This window comes from Erpetoichthys calabaricus, chromosome 15 (genome assembly GCF_900747795.2).
Source record: "Erpetoichthys calabaricus chromosome 15, fErpCal1.3, whole genome shotgun sequence".
Classification (NCBI taxonomy): domain Eukaryota; kingdom Metazoa; phylum Chordata; class Cladistia; order Polypteriformes; family Polypteridae; genus Erpetoichthys; species Erpetoichthys calabaricus.
The window spans coordinates 2,913,777-2,934,835 of record NC_041408.2 but is presented as its reverse complement, the minus strand read 5'-3'; the positions used below and the strand labels follow the sequence as shown (position 1 = coordinate 2,934,835).

General features: G+C 44.9%; 1 protein-coding gene across 1 annotated transcript in view; it reads right to left on the bottom strand.

Annotated features, from left to right (window-relative positions):
* Window positions 1-19,414, bottom strand: part of marc1 (mitochondrial amidoxime reducing component 1) — a 28,588-nt gene extending 9,174 nt beyond the window's left edge. Inside the window, exons 1-3 of the mRNA XM_028820573.2 lie at window positions 18,888-19,414; window positions 13,013-13,186; window positions 3,724-3,889 (exon numbers count right to left, since the gene is read on the bottom strand). Of these exons, the coding sequence (XP_028676406.1) occupies window positions 3,724-3,889; window positions 13,013-13,186; window positions 18,888-19,138 (591 nt within the window). The 5' untranslated portion in view covers window positions 19,139-19,414. The remainder of the gene's footprint in view (window positions 1-3,723; window positions 3,890-13,012; window positions 13,187-18,887) is intronic.
* Window positions 19,415-21,059: the final 1,645 nt, after the last annotated feature.

Genomic DNA, 21,059 nt, shown 5'->3' with positions numbered 1-21,059 from the left:
TTGAAGACGACGCTGTACTGGAGCGGCTTACAGCACAGAGCGGGGCGACATTCTAAGGTAGGGCCCACTCAGACCTGCGCCACACGAGCACGTGATACATTTGAAACTACAGGTACGTTCTTTTTTAAAATTTACTAATAACCTTCAATCCACTTTGAAAACGCCCATTTGACCACTAAAATCAAACTGTTTCAGATGTTTCCCAAACTTTATAAACATTTGAGAACACCAGAGGCCTCATGTATAAACGGTGCGTACGCTCATTTCCACGCTCACACTGCGATGTATAAAAACTAAACTTTAGTTTTTGTTAGTGTGAATTCTCCACACTGCGTTATACATGAAGCCCCAGGTCTGGTGTAACAGTGCGGATGGCAAGAACAAAGCTTTTCGAAATGCGGACATTGTTATTGCTTGGACCGATTAGGAAAAGCGTTCACCCGTCTATAGAAGGTCCCACAGTGGAGCAAAAACCAAGCCATGAGCTCAGAGGTGTTGCCAGGTGAGCAGGCAGTTGTAACGAGGCACAAATCTGAGGAAATGCAACCGAAAACATTTCTGCAGCCTTGATGGTTCCCAAGAGCATAATTCTTAAATGTAATAAGTTTGGAACAACCGCGACTCATTCTAGAGATGGCCGCCTGTCCAAACTGAGCAGTCGGGGCAGAGGAGCCTTGGTAAGAGAGGTGGTCAAGAACCCGATGATCTTTTGTGGATATGAGAGAAACTTCCAGAAGGACAAGACAACCACCACTGCAACACTTTATGGTATGAATGCCCACTTGGAGTTTACAATAAGACACCTAATGGACTGTCAGACTGTGCTAAGGAACATTCTCTGATCCGATGAAGCCTACACTGAACTGCTTGGCCTCGATCCCACGTATCAAGTCTGGAGGAAAGTAGGCACTACTCACCGCCTGGCTAATGCCATCCCAACAGTGAAGCTGCATGGTGTTGGCATCATGCTGTGGGGTTGTTTCTCGGCGGCAAGGGCTCAGAGACTAAACGAGGCTGAGGGAGAAGCTGAACAGAGCAAAGTACAGAGAAACCCTTAATGAAAACCTGCTCCGACTGAGCCAAAGGTTTAGCTTTCAACAGGACAAAGTGAAATCAACACAAGAGTGGCCAAGGCACATCACTGGGAGTGCCCAGCAGTGTCCCAGTCAGAGTGCGGACTTGAAGCCAATCTAACAACTCTGGAGAGAATTGACGACAGCTATCCGCCGAGGGTCTCCATCCAGCCCGACAGAGCTTGAGAGGATCTGCGGAGTAGAATGGCAGAATATCCCCAAATCCAGGTGTGTGAAGCCCATCATGTCACACCCAAGGAGATTCCAGGCTGGAATGGCCGCCACAACTAAGTACTGACTAAAGGTTCAGGGGCCTCATGTATAACGCCGTGCGTAGAACTCACACTATAACATGGCGTAAGCACAAAAGCGGGAATGTGCGTACGCACAGAAAAATCCAGATGCAGGAATCTGTGTACACACATACTTTCACATTCTTCCACTACATAAATCCCGATCAGCGTGAAAAGTAACACACGTGCACGCGCCTTCTGTCCCACCCAACTCCTCCCAGAATTACGCCTCTTTGAATATGCAAATCGATATAAATAGCCTTCTGTGAAAAGGCAATGGGAAAAGCACAGGGGAAAATATAAGAATTTCAGCGAATACCAAGTGGAGGCAAAGGAAAAACGTACTATTTGTTGGTTTAAACAGTGGTATAATCAACAAAAGAAAGCTGATCGAGTGACAAAGTGTCGGAAAAACTCGAAAGATCAAATTCACAAAGTCGCACAGTGCCCGAAATAAAAAAGAAATCACATATCAAAGTCGCTGTGAAAAGGCGAGTCGTAGCCCACCGTCTGAGTGTCATATGAAAGCTTATTAGGGTACAAACAAAAAACATAGGCACACAGTGGGAAAAAAGCACGAAATGTCAACTTTAATCTCAAAATTTCCACTTTAATCACGTAGTTTATTTTGCCATTAAAGTAGAACATCATAAACTTCATCTTAAAATCGTTTATTTTACTAGTTTCTCAAGTAGCACGTTAAATGCTTTGTTCTGTGTTTGATCTTCTATGTGCTCTATGTGTGTGAATCACTACGTGCTTCCGTTCTTTCTCTTTCTCCGACAGGACACAGAATCCATTACATTCGTGATATTACAGCTCTCTGAATAATTAAAATACTGAGATGTATACGTGATATCTTTTTCATGATGATAGGAATGAAAGCATGTTATTAAACATGGGAACACGGTGGCGCAGTGCTTGTTCATATCTCACGCAAGAGGCTTGCTGCGCCATGTGCGACCTTCGATGAAATAATTTATTACAGAAGTACTGTCTCTTTCAAACGTACTAACCTCCAATTCCTGTCCATACTTTTCTTTTTCCAATCGCAACACAATCAGCTCTGTAATAGACGTTAAGCCAATTGTAAGCTTAGAACGCCGATTCTTCAAAACTTTTAAGGAACATTGAAATATCTTCATAGTACATGTTTAATTATTCTATCCGTCTATCCTTCCAGTGTCGCGTCAGCACCAGCAAGAATACAGCGCAAGGCAGGAGCTATCCGTGAACTAGCTAGCGCTGCGGCACCGTGTCCTCACGTTTAATTATTAACAACACAGATTATTTAAATGAAGTTAAAGTTTTATCTGTATACTATAACATATTTTGCTGCATTTCATCTTAAAAATTATATTGTCATCATACGCGCTTTATAAAGTAGCGCAGGTTGTGCAATATTATAACTGTAGTGTAAGTTTACAGTGAGGTGATTGTACTTATAAGTACTAACAGTTCTACAAGGAGCACTTGATGGACTGATTGAGTGCGTTTATAGTTCTTGGGATGAAACTGTTTGTGAAACGCGAGGTCCGTACAGGAAAGGCTTTGACGCTTTTTGCCGTGGTTGAGGTAGTGTGTACTTGAAACTGTATACCGATAATTCTCTTTCCGATCATCTGCTGCTGTGATTCACACTCAGATACAGTGATATAAATACTCCGAGTGGTGCAGTGAGAGTAATATGGAAAAAGATGATCCGCAGTGGCAACCCTTAACGGGAGCAGCAAAAAGAAGAACAAGATGCAGTGAGCGTAACAACGCTACATCAGTTATGGTATTTGGAATACTATGGCTATTCCCTGGACCATTATATTGCTGCAGGTTAATTACAATCAGATGTATTACACTAATAAACAATATGCAGTTAATTTCAGTGTATTTATAAAGCCACGTCAGGAATGTGGGTCTAAGAAAGAAAGGGTGATCACACAGGAACAGTAGCACTGCTTTGACGCTGGGTGCCGCCAGTCTGCAAAACCGAGCGGAGAAATTGCGTACGCCAAGGTATGAGTTACCGTGGAAATGTGCATGGCTTTACGCCAAGTTTAGGTTTTATACATCGCGATTTGAGCGTGGAAACGTTCGTACGCAACATTTCTGTGCATACGCACCGTTTATACATGAGGCCCCAGGTCACTTGTGTCATGCCGATTGTTTTAGCTTTTTATTTTTAAGAACTTGGTAACATCTCATTTTTCACTTTGTCTTTGCGATGATGAGTGAGTGTTGTTGGATGAGGGAGGGGAAAAAAGGATGAATTTAAACAATTTTAGCAAACAAGACTGCAACATAAGAAAGGGTGTAAAAATTCAAAGGGTCTCAATATTTTGTGAAGGCGCCACAGAACTTACCTTATCTTTTGGACTGAAAAGCTTTTCGGTATCCTTGGAACTCCTGGGCTTCATGGAAAGTTCAAACTGCACCAGATGCAGGCGTGTTTCACTGTTTGCGTAGCGAGTGAGCCACTGAGACGGCTCATCCCCACAGTCTCGTCCTTGGATGTCACAACCCCACACTCTGAAAGACAGTTCAACAGTCGCCCTTTTTAAACATAAAAAGCACTGATTTCAAAGTCAGACAGTCATTTTCTAAGTCAATTCATCCTCAACGGGGTTGTGGGGGGGTGCTGATGCCTATCCCAGCTAGCAAAGGGCGCAAGGCAGGAGCAAACCCTGGACAGGGTGCCAGTCCATCGCAGGGCTGATTTCAAAGTGTCGACAGTTAAGTGCCATGGTAATCAGGAAATGGAAATATGAAAAAGACTGAGAAACCCTTTTTTGTTTCTTTCAGTACAAAAGCAGCTCATTTAATTACTTGAATAATTATAAAAACAACAGCATCTGCCTTTTATAAATTAATCTTCCTCAATCTGGAAACTCCATCCATCCGTTAATTCATTTTCTGAGCCCGTTTATTTGATTATTAAGAGTTGGAGGTGGGCCTGGCAGCACTGGGTATAAGGAATAAGTCAGGCCTGGAAAGGACAGTAGGGCAGGGCAGCACAGGACGCCCTCACACACAATGGGCCAGTTTAAATCCACTGGTCAAACAGTACGTCTTCGGATGGCAGGAAACCGGAGTGCCAGTACCAAAGGCTTATGTGGCAAACATTGGGCATGCAGGGAAATTCAAACATGCTGGGGTTTCGAATAACTCCTGTGAATTATCAATCAGTCGGCTTTAACTCTGGTAATTTTCTAAACCCAAATTTCCATCATAGGGTTGTGGAGATGCCCAGATAATATGGGCAAGAATGGACCCCGGATTGGACACCAGTCAAACACCGGACTTACACACTCACTCACATCAGGCCAGTTTGGAGTCATCAATCAACCTAACCTGCATATCTCCGGGATGTGGGAAGTACCCGGAGTGCTGGTACAAAAGCCTTGTGTCTTGTATATCTGCTCATAAATTTGGCAGAAAGTGAAATCCATGAACAGGTTCGGGTTCTACACCTTGAATCCAGATCATCCAACAATAAATCCATCATTTTTTCCTCTCGTATAAAGCCATTCAGAGCATTTATGCTTGTGACCGGAGGTTACAATAAGGTTAAGGTCCCTCGTGTGTTGTAAAGGCAATCAAACGATGCTGGCATCTGGGTGGACATCCGGCTGTACAAATATACCAATGAAACCCGATGGGGAGGGCAGGTTTATGGGCAGAGAGGGTGAGACAGAGCTATTCAGGGTGTTCCTCGGGTATCCCAAAGAAAAACTAGGTGAGGATCCTATACATTTCCAGATGGCACCACTATGAGCAAGTATTGATTAACAAGGATTGAAACAGCCAAGTCTCATTTTACATACGGTTTTGTGAAATTGTCCTCAAAATTTGTTTTTCATGAAAAACCTCATCAAAATGAAGTTTTAAAGAGGTTTTTAATTTTTTTTTCAGTTGTAAAGCTGGGTACATTGCTCCGTAAGTGATATGCCACATCCAAAACCACCCAGATCTCTCATCTGCCTCACCCACTACCTGCACATTCACGCTGCCGGTTCTACTTTGCACCACTCATTTGGGGTCACAGGTAACACAATCTGCACTTGCTGTCCCAAACAGGATCCCACTAGAGACTCGCCGGCGGTCACACAAACAGGCAAATCGATTTTAACAGTAAAAGGGCACCACTAAAATACTTGTCAGTGTAGGATTTCTGCCAGGGTTCTTCCATGGCTGGAGTTCCAATTTTTGTTCATGTTTCATTCTTTTGTCTAATATTGTGAATTATGTTAAGAGTTGTGCTATTACTTGTGTATTTTATTGGTCTGGGCTATAGTTGGGTTTCTTTGCGTAAAGACTGCCTTGGTTATGTACCTTGCGTTTTCTGGGTGGTCGCCCCAGAGACAGGGCCACCTGCCAATCACCGTCAGGAACTGCCCTCCACTCTGTATATCTGCAGGGTCCCCCACAGTTCCTGGTGGTTCATTTCAAATGCGCTAGGAGGTCGGCGAGTTTACTTGCGTTTTGCTTTGCTCGTGCTTTTTGGCATTACTGGATGTTTTTGACCATGTTGCACCATTTTTGGACATCACCACTGGATTGTGTATTGGGGCTTGTTTGCCATGGATTGACTTTGCCAGCTACTCCTTTTTGCCTTTTGTGCTCTGTGGAGCTTCATGGACTGACATGTGATATTATGTGATTGTACACAGCCCTTTTTGTTTGTTGCCGGAGTTTTTGATGGGATTTCCCCTTTTAGTAGGTACATTTGAAAGTGCTTTTGGTACTTACAGTGCATCCGGAAAGTATTCACAGCACTTCATCACTTTTTCCACATTTTGTTATGTTACAGCCTTATTCTAAAATGGATTAAATTCATTTTTTTCCTCAGAATTCTACACACAACACCCCATAATGACAACGTGAACAAAGTTTACTTGAGGTTTTTGAAAATGTATTAAAAATAAAAAAACTGAGAAATCCCATGTCCATAAGTATTCACAGCCTCTGCTCAATACTTTGTCGATGCACCTTTGGCAGCAATTCCAGCCTCAAGTCTTGTTGAATATGATGCCACAAGCTTGGCACACCTATCCTTGGCCAGTTTGGCCCATTCCTCTTTGCAGCACCTCTCAAGCTCCATCAGGTTGGATGGGAAGCGTCGGTGCACAGCCATTTTAAGATCTCTCCAGAGATGTTCCATCGGATTCAAGTCTGGGCTCTGGCTGGGCCACTCAAGGACATTCACAGAGTTGTCCTGAAGCCACTCCTTTGATATCTTGGCTGTGTGCTTAGGGTCGTTGTCCTGCTGAAAGATGAACCGTCGCCCCAGTCTGAGGTCAAGAGCGCTCTGGAGCAGGTTTTCATCCAGGATGTCTCTGTACATTGCTGCAGTCATCTTTCCCTTTATCCTGACTAGTCTCCCAGTTCCCCACAGCATGATGCTGCCACCACCATGCTTCACTGTAGGGATGGTATTGGCCTGGTGATGAGTGGTGCCTGGTTTCCTCCAAATGTGACACTTGGCATTCACACCAAAGAGTTCAATCTTTGTCTCATCAGACCAGAGTTTCTCTCTCATGGTCTGAGAGTCCTTCAGGTGCCTTTTGGCAAACTCCAGGCGGGCTGCCATGTGCCTTTTCCTAAGAAGTGGCTTCCGTCTGGCCACTCCACCATACGGGCCTGATTGGTGAATTGCTGCAGAGATGGTTGTCCTTCTGGAAGTTTCTCCTCTCTCCACAGAGGACCTCTGGAGCTCTGACAGAGTGACCATCGGGTTCTTGGTCACCTCCCTGACTAAGGCCCTTCTCCCCCGATCGCTCAGTTTAGATGGCCAGCCAGCTCTAGGAAGAGTCCTGGTGGTTTCGAACTTCTTCCACTTATGAATGATGGAGGCCACTGTGCTCATTGGGACCTTCAAAGCAGCAGAAATTTTTCTGTAACCTTCCCCAGATTTGTTCCTCGAGACAATCCTGTCTCGGAGGTCTACAGACAATTCCTTTGACTTCATGCCTGGTTTGTGCTCTGACATGAACTGTCAACTGTGGGACCTTCTATAGACAGGTGTGTGCCTTTCCAAATCATGTCCAGTCAACTGAATTTACCACAGGTGGACTCCAATGAAGCTGCAGAAACATCTCAAGGATGATCAGGGGAAACAGGAGGCACCTGAGCTCAATTTGGAGCTTCATGGCAAAGGCTGTGAATACTTATGTACATGGGCTTTCTCAATTTTTTTATTTTTAATAAATTTGCAAAAATCTCAAGTAAACTTTTTCATGTTGTCATTATGGAGTGTTGTGTGTAGAATTCTAAGGAAAAAAATGAATTTAATCCACTTTGGAATAAGGCTGTAACATAACAAAATGTGAAAAAGTGATGTGCTGTGAATACTTTCCGGATGCACTGTATATGCTCAAGGACTCCCTGTCCCATAACAGTAGGTAAATTCTCTCTAGCAGTTCCTCCCCTTCCATGGTCAAAACTAGAATAAACATTGGCTTACTTTTGCACATGGGGTAAAAACTGGTATGGCATGGTCCATGCAGAACTTTCAATAAAATTACACTTAAGTGATACGTGAGAAATCATTCAATGCAAGATTTTACAATACTCTATACTGTGCAATAATCTAAAATCAAGAAAATTAACTTATAATATGTACCTGTTCCTTGGCTTCTAAAAGTTACACGACTATGGTTTTTGGTGCTTATGAGACCAAGAAATCTACTGGTTATATTCACCTTTCCTTTGTTCTGTTTATAACATTGTTAAAAGCAATTCATTTTCCCCCTATAGCTCGTGCATCATGACGTCGATCGCTCAACATTTAAGAAAGCCATCGTCTCGCATGCCTAGTCATCCAAAATTTGGATTTGTGAAAGAAACACCTTTGTATCACTTCATACTGTTAGTTCTAGCTCTGCCGATTATGCTCCTAGTCTTGTGTTTCTTGGCTCTGGTTACGTTTACCGCATTTGGTTTACGACTTACCGCTCAGTTCTCGGATCACAATTCCAGCTACACGTTCTGAACTTTATTATTGAATTATTGTCTACTCAGTTTTGATGCCTCCATGAATTCTGACTTCTCCCTGTCATCTCCCAGTTCCGTTTCCAAGAAGTAAGTCGTTCGGCCACCGGGCTGAGAGGCAACCTACTGAGATACACTTTACTACCCTGCTCACTGGAAATTTACCCCTTTATACAAACTGTGGTGAACGGGCTGAAATCGAAGAGCAGCCATCAACACACGACAAACAGGCATTTGTAGGCAAAAACACAGTAATCTGAACTACACAAGGACCCCAAATGATCAAGCTGAACGTAAAACACACAAATGCCACAAACCTCCAAAACCGAGGTCACCCACACGTGCCCCGATCGAGGGAAATTTATTAGTCAATAATCTGATATGTGGTTTATGTTCTTTCAGATGAAAATCACAGCCCAGTCTTACTACAAATCGTATGTTACGTCTCCAGTGGGTCCTAAATTAGTCATCGGGTCTTCCACACAGAAGGCACACTGCTGCCCGCTCGATGGCACCTACCGCCTTTGCTTTCAGTGGGCAGTAAACCGCGGTGGCATCTGATCACTCCTGGAACCAAATGTGTGCTCGGAAAACAAGCTGTGGAAAAAATGTCCATTTATATCTAACCTGAGAAACTGGAGAAGTATGTAGGGACTGGGGGTCGTGTTTACTCAAGCAACATTTTACACGTCACCCCATGAGAGCACTGGAAAAAAGGGACATTTCCTGAGAGGTCAGAAGTGCAGATGTCACAAAATACACAACTACTCTGGGCCTTGAGGACAAACAGATGGCCGACGTGGGATTTGTATCTGCCAACTGCTGGATCTCAAACAGTAAAGGCTGCCTTCCAAATGCTGCGTGTCATACAGTTTAGTCACCAGAGGGAGCCAATAAGCTCACCGTAGTAATTACACCGATGGACTTCAGACCACGATGTCGAACTCAGGGAGACCCCAAGTACGTCTCCTAAACTGACTGTGCACCTGTGGTTGGGAAATGGCAACAAGTTTACAGGTGAAAGGCCCCGGGATGACATCTATAGAAAAGCTGCTCGTCACCATAAACCAAGAACAAATTAAAATAGACAAATTCACTTTATTTCATTGGGCGCTCAAATCAGCTTCCCTGATGGCCTGTGGAAGAATAATTTTAGGGTAACATAGCATTCATCTTAAAGAAAGAGCATGAGGGGTTAATAAACGTTCAGAAAGCTTTTCAGGAATATCAGGAAACCAGATAGGAGTCAAGTGAACAACAGAATGTACTGATAGATGACGAAGAGATGACTAAGAAGTCAGCTGATGTTGTGTAAAAATCATCCCGAATGGGCAGTTGTTACGTGCACAGAAATTTCAAGGGTCAAAGGCATAAGAAGAACCAGAATATATTTTTATTTTATTTTAGGCATTTGGGTGTAAACCCACGAACCAAATCAGAGTAAAATGTATGCATTGATTGACACTGCATGTAAATTCAACAGTTAATAAACCCTAGGACCCTAACCTCTGTTCTTTGTTTCTCTGATCATTCTGACCAGGCTGTCCCAGACTACGTTTGAAGAGCGCTCCCTCCAAGGCATTGCACTGAGCAGTAAATCAAAGACACCATGAACCGCTTTTCTCCTGCCTGATTACTGACTAAAAAGTTTTTATCTGACTTGTCCCATTAGAGGATGAGTTTCTTTCTTTCCTTAAGATGTTGATTTCTACCACAGTTCTTCTCAGATCTTCTACCAAAACTGCTGAACAGCCGATAGCTGGAACACGGGCTTCACTGTCACGATGGGCTTACTTTTTAAAACCAGTGAGGAGAAATTCCCAATAGTTTAACGATCCCTTCACTTCATACACACTTTGTGTTGTACTTTAAATCTTAAACAGATACCTTTAAGATCATCAAACCCATCAGTTCTACACTCAATAACCCATCGTGACAAAGTGAAATATGTGACCGTAAAATGGTTTGCTAATTTATTACAAATCAAAAATTGAAATCCCTCATTCTACGAGCATTTAGACCCTTAACTCTTTTAGGGCGGATGTCGAGTTTTGTCGACAGCAGGGGTTGAGGGCAGATGTCAGGGCGGAGTGCGATAATCAGCCGTAAACGTTGACAAAACTCACCGTTGCATGACAGGTACAGGAGGACTTTCAGACTTGTTGTTAGACTTGACATTGAATCCCTGTGTGTGCGTGAGCAGCGTACAGCAGGGGTCACCAACTCCGGTCCTGGAGGACCACCGTGGCTGCAGGTTTTCATTCTCACCCATTTCTTAATGAGTGACTGGTTTTTGCTGCTAATTAACTTCTTTTTGAATTAATTGTAATTGACTTGCTCTGGTTTCTTTTTCCTTAATGAGCAGCCAAACAATAATGAGATACAAAATGAGCCAAAACAACTGGTGTCCATCATATAATATCTGAAAATAAAGAGAGAGGAGGGTCTGAGGAATGTCGATCTGCTCAGGACCCCAAAACATTTTAACGATGCTCTTAGAAAAGGGAAACTCAGCAATTTCGTAAATGTCTGCTTTTACACCACAACAAGCCGCAGCAACAAGCCTACAGAATTAAAGAACAAGTTTAATTAACAAGAATCGGCTCCTCATTGAGCAGCTGGTTGGAGTTTGAGGCCCTGACTGAGTTGGTCTTCTGTTGGCTCCCTCACTTCACATTTCATTTCTGTTTGGGTTCCATTTAAGGAAAGAAACGAAGCAAACCAGAGGAACGATGAAGAAATTCAGGGGAGCAAATCTTAAAAAAGCAATTCAATTAAAATGAATTCACGAGAAGCTTAATTAGCAGCATAAATAAGGCACTCATTAAAAAAAGGGTTAGAATGTAGACCTGCAGCCACGGTGGTCCTTCATGACTGGCGTAGAGTAAAGAACGTCTGGAATAGCGTCGACGCTGGGCGAGAGAGCGGAGTGAAGGAGCAAAGCAAAATTTTTGCGCATGATTTCTTTATTTTTTGTGTATTATTGCTAATTCGGACTCTGACTTATCAAACTCCGATTTTGATGCTGGCGATCTGGAAATTGAAAATAAAAGATAGGTAGCTGTTATTGTTTTTTTTTTCCCAGTAAGTGCCTTTCAGCTTATGAGTGATAAGACAAACAGGTATGTAATAAGTATGTGAATTTACTTACAGTAGAGGCTCATGGAACATATAATACAGTGAAATTTAAATAAATATTGTATGTTGATTTATGTGTAAAACCATTGCTTTGTGTGCTTTTAGGATTTTTTGAAAAAACAATATTCACCCCTGGGAGAAAAGGCAAAACAATAATCATCCCTAAAAGAGTTAATCCAGCATTTGTAGAAGCCCCTTCAGCAGCAATTTCAAGTGTGAGTCTTCCTGGGTAAGCTTCTACACTCCTAGGTTTGACCAGTTTATCCCATTCTTCCTGGCAGATCCCCTCAAGCTCCATTCGATTGGTTGGGGAAGCGTCTGTAAAAACGGCCATCTTTAGGTCTCTCCACACACGTTCTGAGGGGTTTCAGTCTGGGCATTGACTGGGCAAATCAATGACACCCGCCAGGATTGTCCCAAAGCCACTCCAGCTTTGTCTTGGCTGTATGCTGAAACCATCGCCCCAGTCTGAGGCACCCGGCCCTGTGCAGCAGGTTCTCTTCCAGGACCTCTCTGTATCTGGCTGCATTCATCCTTCCGTCCATTTGGACCCGTCTACCTATCCACACACCCCCATCCTTCCCCATAGGGATGGTATTAGGCAGGTGGTGAGCAGCACCTGGTCTACAGCAGACAGAGTGCTTGCAGTTTAATGTTCATCTCATCAGACCACTGAATTTTGGTCTTCATGATCTTCAAGAACTTTAACCTGCCATCTACTTTTAACCCAACAATCGCCACCATCTAGCAACTCTATCATAAATGTCTGATTGATGGAGTGCTGCTGAGATGGTCGCCCTTCCAAAAGGTTTTCCTATCTCAGCAGAGGACCTGTAGCAGGATCATTGGGTTCTTGGTCACCTCCCTGACCTTAAGCCATTTTGCCCAGTGACTTAGTTTGGCCAGACAGCCAACTGTCTGAAGAGTCCTGGTGGTTCCAAACTTCTTCCTCCATTTCACAGTTCATGAGGCCCCTGTGCTCTTGGGAACACTCAAAGCTTTACAAGTGGTTTGGTCCCCTCGCCCTAATCTGTGCCTCACCACACTTTGAGAGTTCCCTTGGACTTCATGGCTTGGTTGTTGTCCTGACTCAGTGTGAATTGTGGCACCATCCACACACAGGTCCACTTGTGCCTTTCTACATGACGTATAATCAAGTCAGTTAGTGTCAGGTGGACTCCAGTCAAGTTCTGCGTGCATCTCAAAGAGAACTAAAGCAAAACCGGGGGCCCTGGACCACCGTCTGAAGTGCGACATCAAACGCTCTGAATGCTTCTAAGGAGGACAGAGTTTTAATAAATTTGCCAGTCCTTCTGGTCATGCTTTCACTTTGTCATTTTGGGATATTTTTGAATGTTGACCGATAGACAAAAATGGCAGATTTATCCATTAAATCTACGACACAATAAAGTGTGCAGGAAGTGAAGGGGTCTGTAAATAACAGAGTGTCGTCGTGGATTAGTGTATGAATGACCCCCTTCACACACTCAATTATTCTGTAAATATAAGAAAAAGGAGAAATACCTGCAGGTTTTCACCAGGAGGGAAGAAGGAAGTCTAAATGGAACTCGGAGTTCCTCCATGCCCTGGGCATTAAGGCACAAACAGGTATCATCAGCAGACACGGAGACCAGCACTAGCTGAGGAATTTGTCTTGCGGTGACCATATGGCCGTCTTCTTGGATTACAAGCCACTGCCTGCCATGAAAAACAAAAAGTGAATTTATTATTAGGGGAGGCCAAGAGAACACAAAGAAACCAACCATCAGATTTGCACTGAATTGCTGGCCAGGTTGTCAAAAGTTGCTTAATCTGGGGCAGGGTGCCTGGGACTGGTGCCCATCTCGGAAGCATTGGGTGCAATGCCTTGGATGATGTGCCAGTTCATCAGAACAAACTAAAAATAATAAGAACCAACGTCCAAAGGGATGACTGTTGGGATCAATGCATTGGGCTTTGAAATGTGCCCCCCTTTGCGAAACAACACCACATGGGTGACCCAGTGATGAATGTCCATCCATCCACCTTCTGGACTCATTTTTTTCCCATAACACGATTCCAATACTAAAACCAGTGGGTGCAAGGCATGGAGTAATCCTGAAAGGGATACTCGGACCACCCACATCAAGAGTGACCTGGGTGGTCTCAAGTGGGATGAGAGGAGGACCTGGGCCTCTCCCACCAAGGCCCTTCTTTCACGGTCGCTCAGTTTGGAGAGATGCGTTTGTCCCAAACTTCTTCCATGTCAGAATTATGAAGCCCACTGTGCTCTTGGGACCCTTCAAAGCTGTAAACCCTCCCCAGATCTGGGTCTCCAAGCTCTGCAGGCAGTCCCATCACCCTCATGGCTTGGGTTTTATCCTCATCTCTGAGCGCCTTTCCTAAGACAGACCTCAGTAATGTGCGTCTCGGGAACTGCAGGTCTGAAATTGTGGTCAGCAACACAGGAGCGCCACAGGGGACTGTACTTTCTCCGGTCCTGTTCAGCCAATATACATCGGACTTCCAATACAACTCGGAGTCCTGCCACGTGCAAAAGTTCACTGACGACACTACTATTGTGGGCTGCATCAGGAGTGGGCAGGAGGAGGAGTATAGGGACCTAATCAAGGACTTTGTTAAATGGTGCGACTCAAACCACCTACACCTGAACACCAGCAAAACCAAGGAGCTGGTGGTGGATTTTAGGAGGCCCAGACCCCTCATGGACCCCGTGATCATCAGAGGCGACTGTGTGCAGAGGGTGCAGACCTATAAATACCTGGGAGTGCAGCTGGATGATAAATTAGACTGGACTGCCAATACTGATGCTCTGTGCAAGAGAGGACAGAGCCGACTATACTTCCTTAGAAGGCTGGCGTCCTTCAACATCTGCAATAAGATGCTGCAGATGTTCTATCAGATGGTTCTGGCGAGAGCCCTCTTCTACGTGGTGGTGTGCTGGGGAGGCAGCATAAAGAAGAGGGACACCTCATGCCTGGACAAACTGGTGAGGAAGGCAGGCTCTATTGTTGGCACGGAGCTGGACAGTTTGACATCCGTGGCAGAGCGACGGGCGCTGAGCAGACTCCTGTCAATCATGGAGAATCCACTGCATCCACTGAACAGGATCATCTCCAAACAGAGGAGCAGCTTCAGCGACAGACTGCTGTCACCGTCCTGCTCCACTGACAGACTGAGGAGATCGTTTCTCCACCACACTATGTGACTCTTCAATTCTACCCGGGGGGATAAACGTTAACATTATACAAAGTTATTGTCTGTCTGTATACCTGCATTGTTATCACTCTTTAATTTAATATTGTTCTTTATCAGCATGCTGCTGCTGGAGTATGGGAATTTCCCCTTGGGGTTAATAAAGTATCTATCTATTGTCGCAGTAGAGGCCTGGAGCCACCTCTAACACCCTCAGGTACCACTCTAAACACCAGGTAAAAGTATAACAACTATTTATTTTTCTATTATACTGTGCACAAAGCACCCTCCACTCCACACTCATTAACTACAATTCTCTAAATACAAATAACCAATCCTCCTCGCCCAGACACTTCGTCCTCCTACCTCCCAGCTCAGCTCAGTGTCTGGACTTTCCCACAGTCCTTTTATATCCCCTGACCCGGAAGTGGTTCCTGGCCAAACCCACAAGTCCTTATTCCCTCCGGGTCAGGGTAAACAGTCCTTTCTTCAGGCCGGGAGCATGTCGTTCCATTCCTGTCACGTGATGATGACGCACTCCCGGGTTATAGGGCACATAAGAGCCCGGTAGCCCCACTACAGCGACTCCTGGTGGCCCCCAAGGTATCCAGCAGGGCTGTGTATACAAACTACAAAGTCCATGAGGCCCTGCTGGAACTCGGGGCACCAACATGCTGTCCGGAGGGCTCCTCCTGGCGGCCTGGGGGTGGCGACCGGAGTCTGTAGCCGGTCGTCCATCACATTATCTATCTATCTAATCAGTCCCAGCAAGTGAACTGAACACAGGTGGGCTTCAGCCATCTCAGTGGCGACCAACAGAATGAGATGCACCTGAAACAAAGCGCGGGATCTTAACACTTGTGTCAGTGGGATATTTCAGCTTTGAATTTGTGATAAATTTGAAAAAGTTTCTAAAATCCTGTTTTCATTTTAGGGTATTGAGTGTCATTTGATTGGGGGGGGAATCATTTGAAGGGTATTAGCATAAGGCAGCAGCGTAACAAAATATGAACAAGGGGGTCTGCAAATGGCACAAACCTGTTTAGGTTTTGCCAACTTTGACACACAATGCCTTTATATTTTAACGTTCCATTTCCAGACATCCCTTGGGCCCGCCAGCAGGCTCAGTTCAATGTTCCCTTTGTTCGGATGCGGCGGCTCGTCTTCAGTTTCGTTGAACCACTGCAGACTCGTCCTGCGGGCAGGCGGCTTTTTCTTTTTTTTTTTTTCTTTCTAGAATGTCTCTTTGATTTTTTTTGGAGGAGTCAGAAAAAATACATCATGTTGATTCAAAGACCCAAATGTGAATTTTACAAATGACTATGGAACTAACACAATGGAGGGAAGTGCTCTCCTCGAGCTCTTTAAACTTGTAAGGCCACACTCTGGCTATCACGACCACGTTTTTACATGAAATGCAATCCATCTTGTAAAAGCAGGGTCATGTGGAAGCTGGAGCCTATCCCAGAAAGCAGGAGGCATAAGGCAGGAACAATCCCTGGACACACACACACACACACACACATCAGAGGCCAATGCAGCAAACCTGCATGTCTTTGGACAGTGTGGGTGAACCGGACCACCCAGGGACAAAAAAAATCATAAACCTGCTTAATCCAATTCAGGGGAGCCCAGAGAGGAACCAACCCTACACGAGGTACCAGCTCATTTCAATGTCCACACACACACACAAAGAGGGAATCACCAGTGAAATGAAACCAGACCATCTATGGGAATCTGGGAGGAAAGCCCACATGCTCACATCACACAGATAACCGCTGAACGCAGGATTCAGACCCCCTATGCTGCATCGTGAACTGGACGTACTAACCACTGTGCCACTGACCCACCCATATTTTACACATCTACAGTAAAATAAAGTCAACTTGTCAGAATTTCAATTCCAGGTATTTCAATGGCCAAATGCTGGTCTGACACCCGACCATCCCACCTACATGAGCACGTCAGACATGCCGTTCCAAAACCGTAGGAATAAATACACAGAGCTGGGCTCCTCATAACTGCCATCCTCACTCATCTCCGGGAGTGTGTGTCCATTTGTGAGGTTTAGGAACTGATGCTGGTTTGCTATCGGAGTTCCAGTTCTGGGCTCTGTGCAGGCCACTCGAGCTCCTCCATGTCTTTATGAACCGCAGGAGCAGGAAAGGGCCTTCAACCTACTGAGGCACACAATGGTCTAAAACTTTTTTGTCTGCTGTAGCATTAACAGGATACAAGAACTCATGCCAAACCCTGCCATCCTCTGTCCTCCACCAAACCATACAGCAGGCACTACGCAGTGCAGAAAGTAACGATCCCCTGATATCTGCCAACCCCACAATGGGCCTTCCAAATGGTGAAGTGCGACTCCTCTGTCCAGAGAAGATGTTGGCACTGCTCCACAGTGCAATGGCGGCTGCTGTTCTTTACTCCACTCCACTCCAGCCAACCCTTGGCATTACATGCAGTGCAATAGGCCCGGCCATGGAAACCCACCTTGTGAAGCTCCCGGCGCACAATTCTGGTGCCAACGTCACTCCCAGAGGCAGTACGGACCACCGTTGTGAGCAATGCCACAGAGAATAGGCCACACTTTTGCACGCTTAAGCCCCTCTCTGTGAGCTTACATGGTCTGACGCTTTGTCGCTGAGCTGCTGTTGCTCCTCAGTGCTTCCAACTTGTGTTAACCGGGGACATCCTACTGTGTGACAGTGCCAAGTTTAAAGTCACTTCTGTAGCAGCCAACGTTTTCCAGTGGGGACTGCATGGCTGTGTGCTGATTTGCGCCTCTTAATAATGATATTTGGAGTGGGGGTCCACATACTGCATGCTTGGCACTTTCACATCGCAGGCTCTTTGTTTTCAGGAACCACCAATGCAGGCCCTGGTCCACCTGTTGTCCCTTGTGGTCCCTGGTCCACTTTCTCATGCTGCATGCCCACTGCAGAAATGTGATGTGCAAAGGTCAAAGGTTAAAGTGTTGACATCATTTCAGGACAATGGAGAACGAGGTGTGGTTAGTGCCTGTGCTGCATGATATCGCAAATGTATTTATTACTGTTTTTAGAGAACTGACTTAACAAAATAGGATTAAAGAAAGTCACAGAGTAAAAGAGAAGGCAAATTTTACATTGCAGCACAGGCATTCAAGAGCAAGCTACTCATTAATCGTACATTCTTTAATACTGTCATGAAATTCAGATTTAAAAAGAGATGGTGCCAGTGCTTGTGGTCAACCAATCAACACAATTCACCATCTGAGCCCCACCCACAATAGTTCTATCCCATAGTGAACACACACACACACTACTGCCAATTTAGCGTCACCAATCCACCCAATCTTTGCATTGTGGGAGGAAACTGGAACACAACAGGGACACGGGGATAACATGCAAACGCCACACAGGGGCACCAGAAACGCAAACCCCGGTCTCATTACTGCAAGACAACGGTGCTACCACTGTGCCACCATGCTGCCCTTTACAATAGTAATGGAAAACAAAAAAAGAGGAATATATGGGGAGTGGCACAGCGAATAACACTGTGGACTCTGCCCACCTTGTGTGCCTTCTGTAAGCACATGTCAGGTTTACTGGGCAATTTAAACTGGCCCAGTGACTCAATGTGTGCCCAGACATGCCCTACAATGCACTGGCGCCCCCGTGTTAGGCTTTAAGCAGAAACTTTTATTAAAACAGGGTGATTGAAATGGCAGAGAAAAAAAAATTAAAGTTAATAGGAGAGGTTGGCACAGTGGCACACTGGGTAATGGCCTGGACTTGCGGTCACGGTCTGCTGTGCCGTCGAACGACTGTTTTGTATTAATAACGTGGCTACAAAAGCACGTCGACAAAAGTTAATTATTATTTGCAATTATGGAGAACGCTGGGTCTTCTCTGGTCACCTTGTTTTGTTTTAGGCGATGGTGGTAATGGATGACAGCCAAAAAAAACAAAGAAAACGAACCACATGGCAATTTCCGTGCTTTTACTTTCCTAAACGACGCGACAAATCATTAAACAAATACTTGTCACAATGCTAATAATAGAAACAATGCTCATAAAGATCATTTCACATCCTGCAAATCGTCTAAATCCGTTACGACGCGTCACTCCATTAAACAAACGAGCGAATGCCGGCGGGCCGTCAACTTGTCGAGCCGAGCAGCCTCCGCTCACCTGCAGACCCGGCGCACTGCACTTACCTGTCTCTCGTCTCCCCGTATTTCAGTCCCATCTCGAGGCACGCGGCTTTAGACACTGCCATCCCCTTGCATGACTTTACTGGGTACACAAGGACCTGGGACACGGTGCCAACTTGGACAACTCTGCTCCGCTTTCTGCCGACGAGCCTGTTCAGCAGGACGCCCACTCCAATGACTCCAACGCCGACGCCAATCGCGAAGAGCACGTTCTTACCGCCGAGTGCCCCCGAATCAAACAGGTGTCGCTGCATGGTCCTCGTCCTGCACTCTGTCGTTATAAGGCAGCGTAGGAACCCCCAGCACTCCAGAACTTGACCGCTGGTGCGTGTGTGGGTGAGAGAGAGAGAGAGAGAGAGCGACTGGGAGGCGTGGTCACGTGACTCGCCTGCCGCTGATCTCGGCCGGGAAAAACACAACTCGACTACGAAGAGTTCCACCGGTAATAGCGGAACGCGCTCACACGTGCGGCTGCTCGGCTGGTCGTTTTAAACTGCGTCCACCGACGGCATTCGTGAGGCGGAAAGAGAGAAAGATAAACTCCACTGACATCTGCTAGCAGGCTCCAGTCGCTCGCGGGGACTTTCCAAACCAGCCAAGGGACATTTAATCTGCGCCATTCACACGACACTGCGCTGCAACTCGGATCGGGTTATCTAAGGAGTCCGCGATGATCCGACTAACAAGCCGCAGAAGACCCTGCGGGGGACTGGGCAGCGCACCTCGCGCCGGCAGCCTGGCACCGTCCGCTGATGAACCACAAACTCACAGTTATTGTAACCTTTTGTCAATTATTAGCTATTATTATGCTTATAATGATTTCCAAACACAAACGGTAAAGAAATTGGCATAAAACTGTTAATGTGTATACTTTCATAATAACAACATTTATTTATATAGCACATTTTCATACAAATAATGGAGCTCAAAGTGCTTTACATGATGAAGAATGAGGAAAAAAAGACAAAATAAGAATTAAAATAAGAGAACACTAATTAATAAAGGATAAAAGTAAGGTCCGAAGGCCAGGGAGGACAGAAAAAAAAAAGCAAAATCTGCAGGGGTTCCAGGCCATGAGACCACCTGACCAGCCCCCTCTAGGCATTCTACCTAACATAAATGACATCAGTTAGTCCTCATTGCCTTCAGGGTTCTCATGGAAGGACTTGATGACGACGGTCACATGGTGATGATGACGGTCACAGATTTTAAACAGATAAATGCATGTACCTACTGACACTGGAGGTATATTTATGGATAACTGTTTTATTGTCATAGAGTCAAAATGATGCTGTATTTAAAGCATTGAATGCTTGTGAAACTATATATATATATATATAAACTAGCAAAATACCCGCGCTTCGCAGCGGAGAAGTAGTGTGTTAAAGAGGTTATGAAAAAGAAAAGGAAACACTTTAAAAATAACGTAACATGATTGTCAATTTAATTGTGTTGTTATTGTTATGAGTGTTGCTGTCATATATATATACATACACACACACACACACACACAAACATATATACATATACACATATATATACATATCTACATATACACATATCTACATATATACATATATCCATCCATTTTCCAACCCGCTGAATCCGAACACAGGGTCACGGGGGTCTGCTGGAGCCAATCCCAGCCAACACAGGGCACAAGGCAGGAACCAATCCCGGGCAGGGTGCCAACCCACCGCAGGACACACACAAACACACCCACACACCAAGCACACACTAGGGCCAATTTAGAATCGCCAATCTACCTAACCTGCATGTCTTTGGACTGTGGGAGGAAACTGGAGCGCCCGGAGGAAACCCACGCAGACACGGGGAGAACATGCAAACTCCACGCAGGGAGGACCCGGGAATCGAACCCAGGTCCCCAGGTGTCCCAACTGCGAGGCAGCAGCGCTACTATATACACATCCACATATATATATATATATATATATATATATATATATATATATATATACACATATCAACATATATATACACATACATATACACACGTACATACACACACACATATACATATATACATATACACATACACACATACATACATACATACACACATATATATATATACACAGACACATATATATATACATATATATCTACATATATATACACATATCTACATATATATACACATACATATATATATAC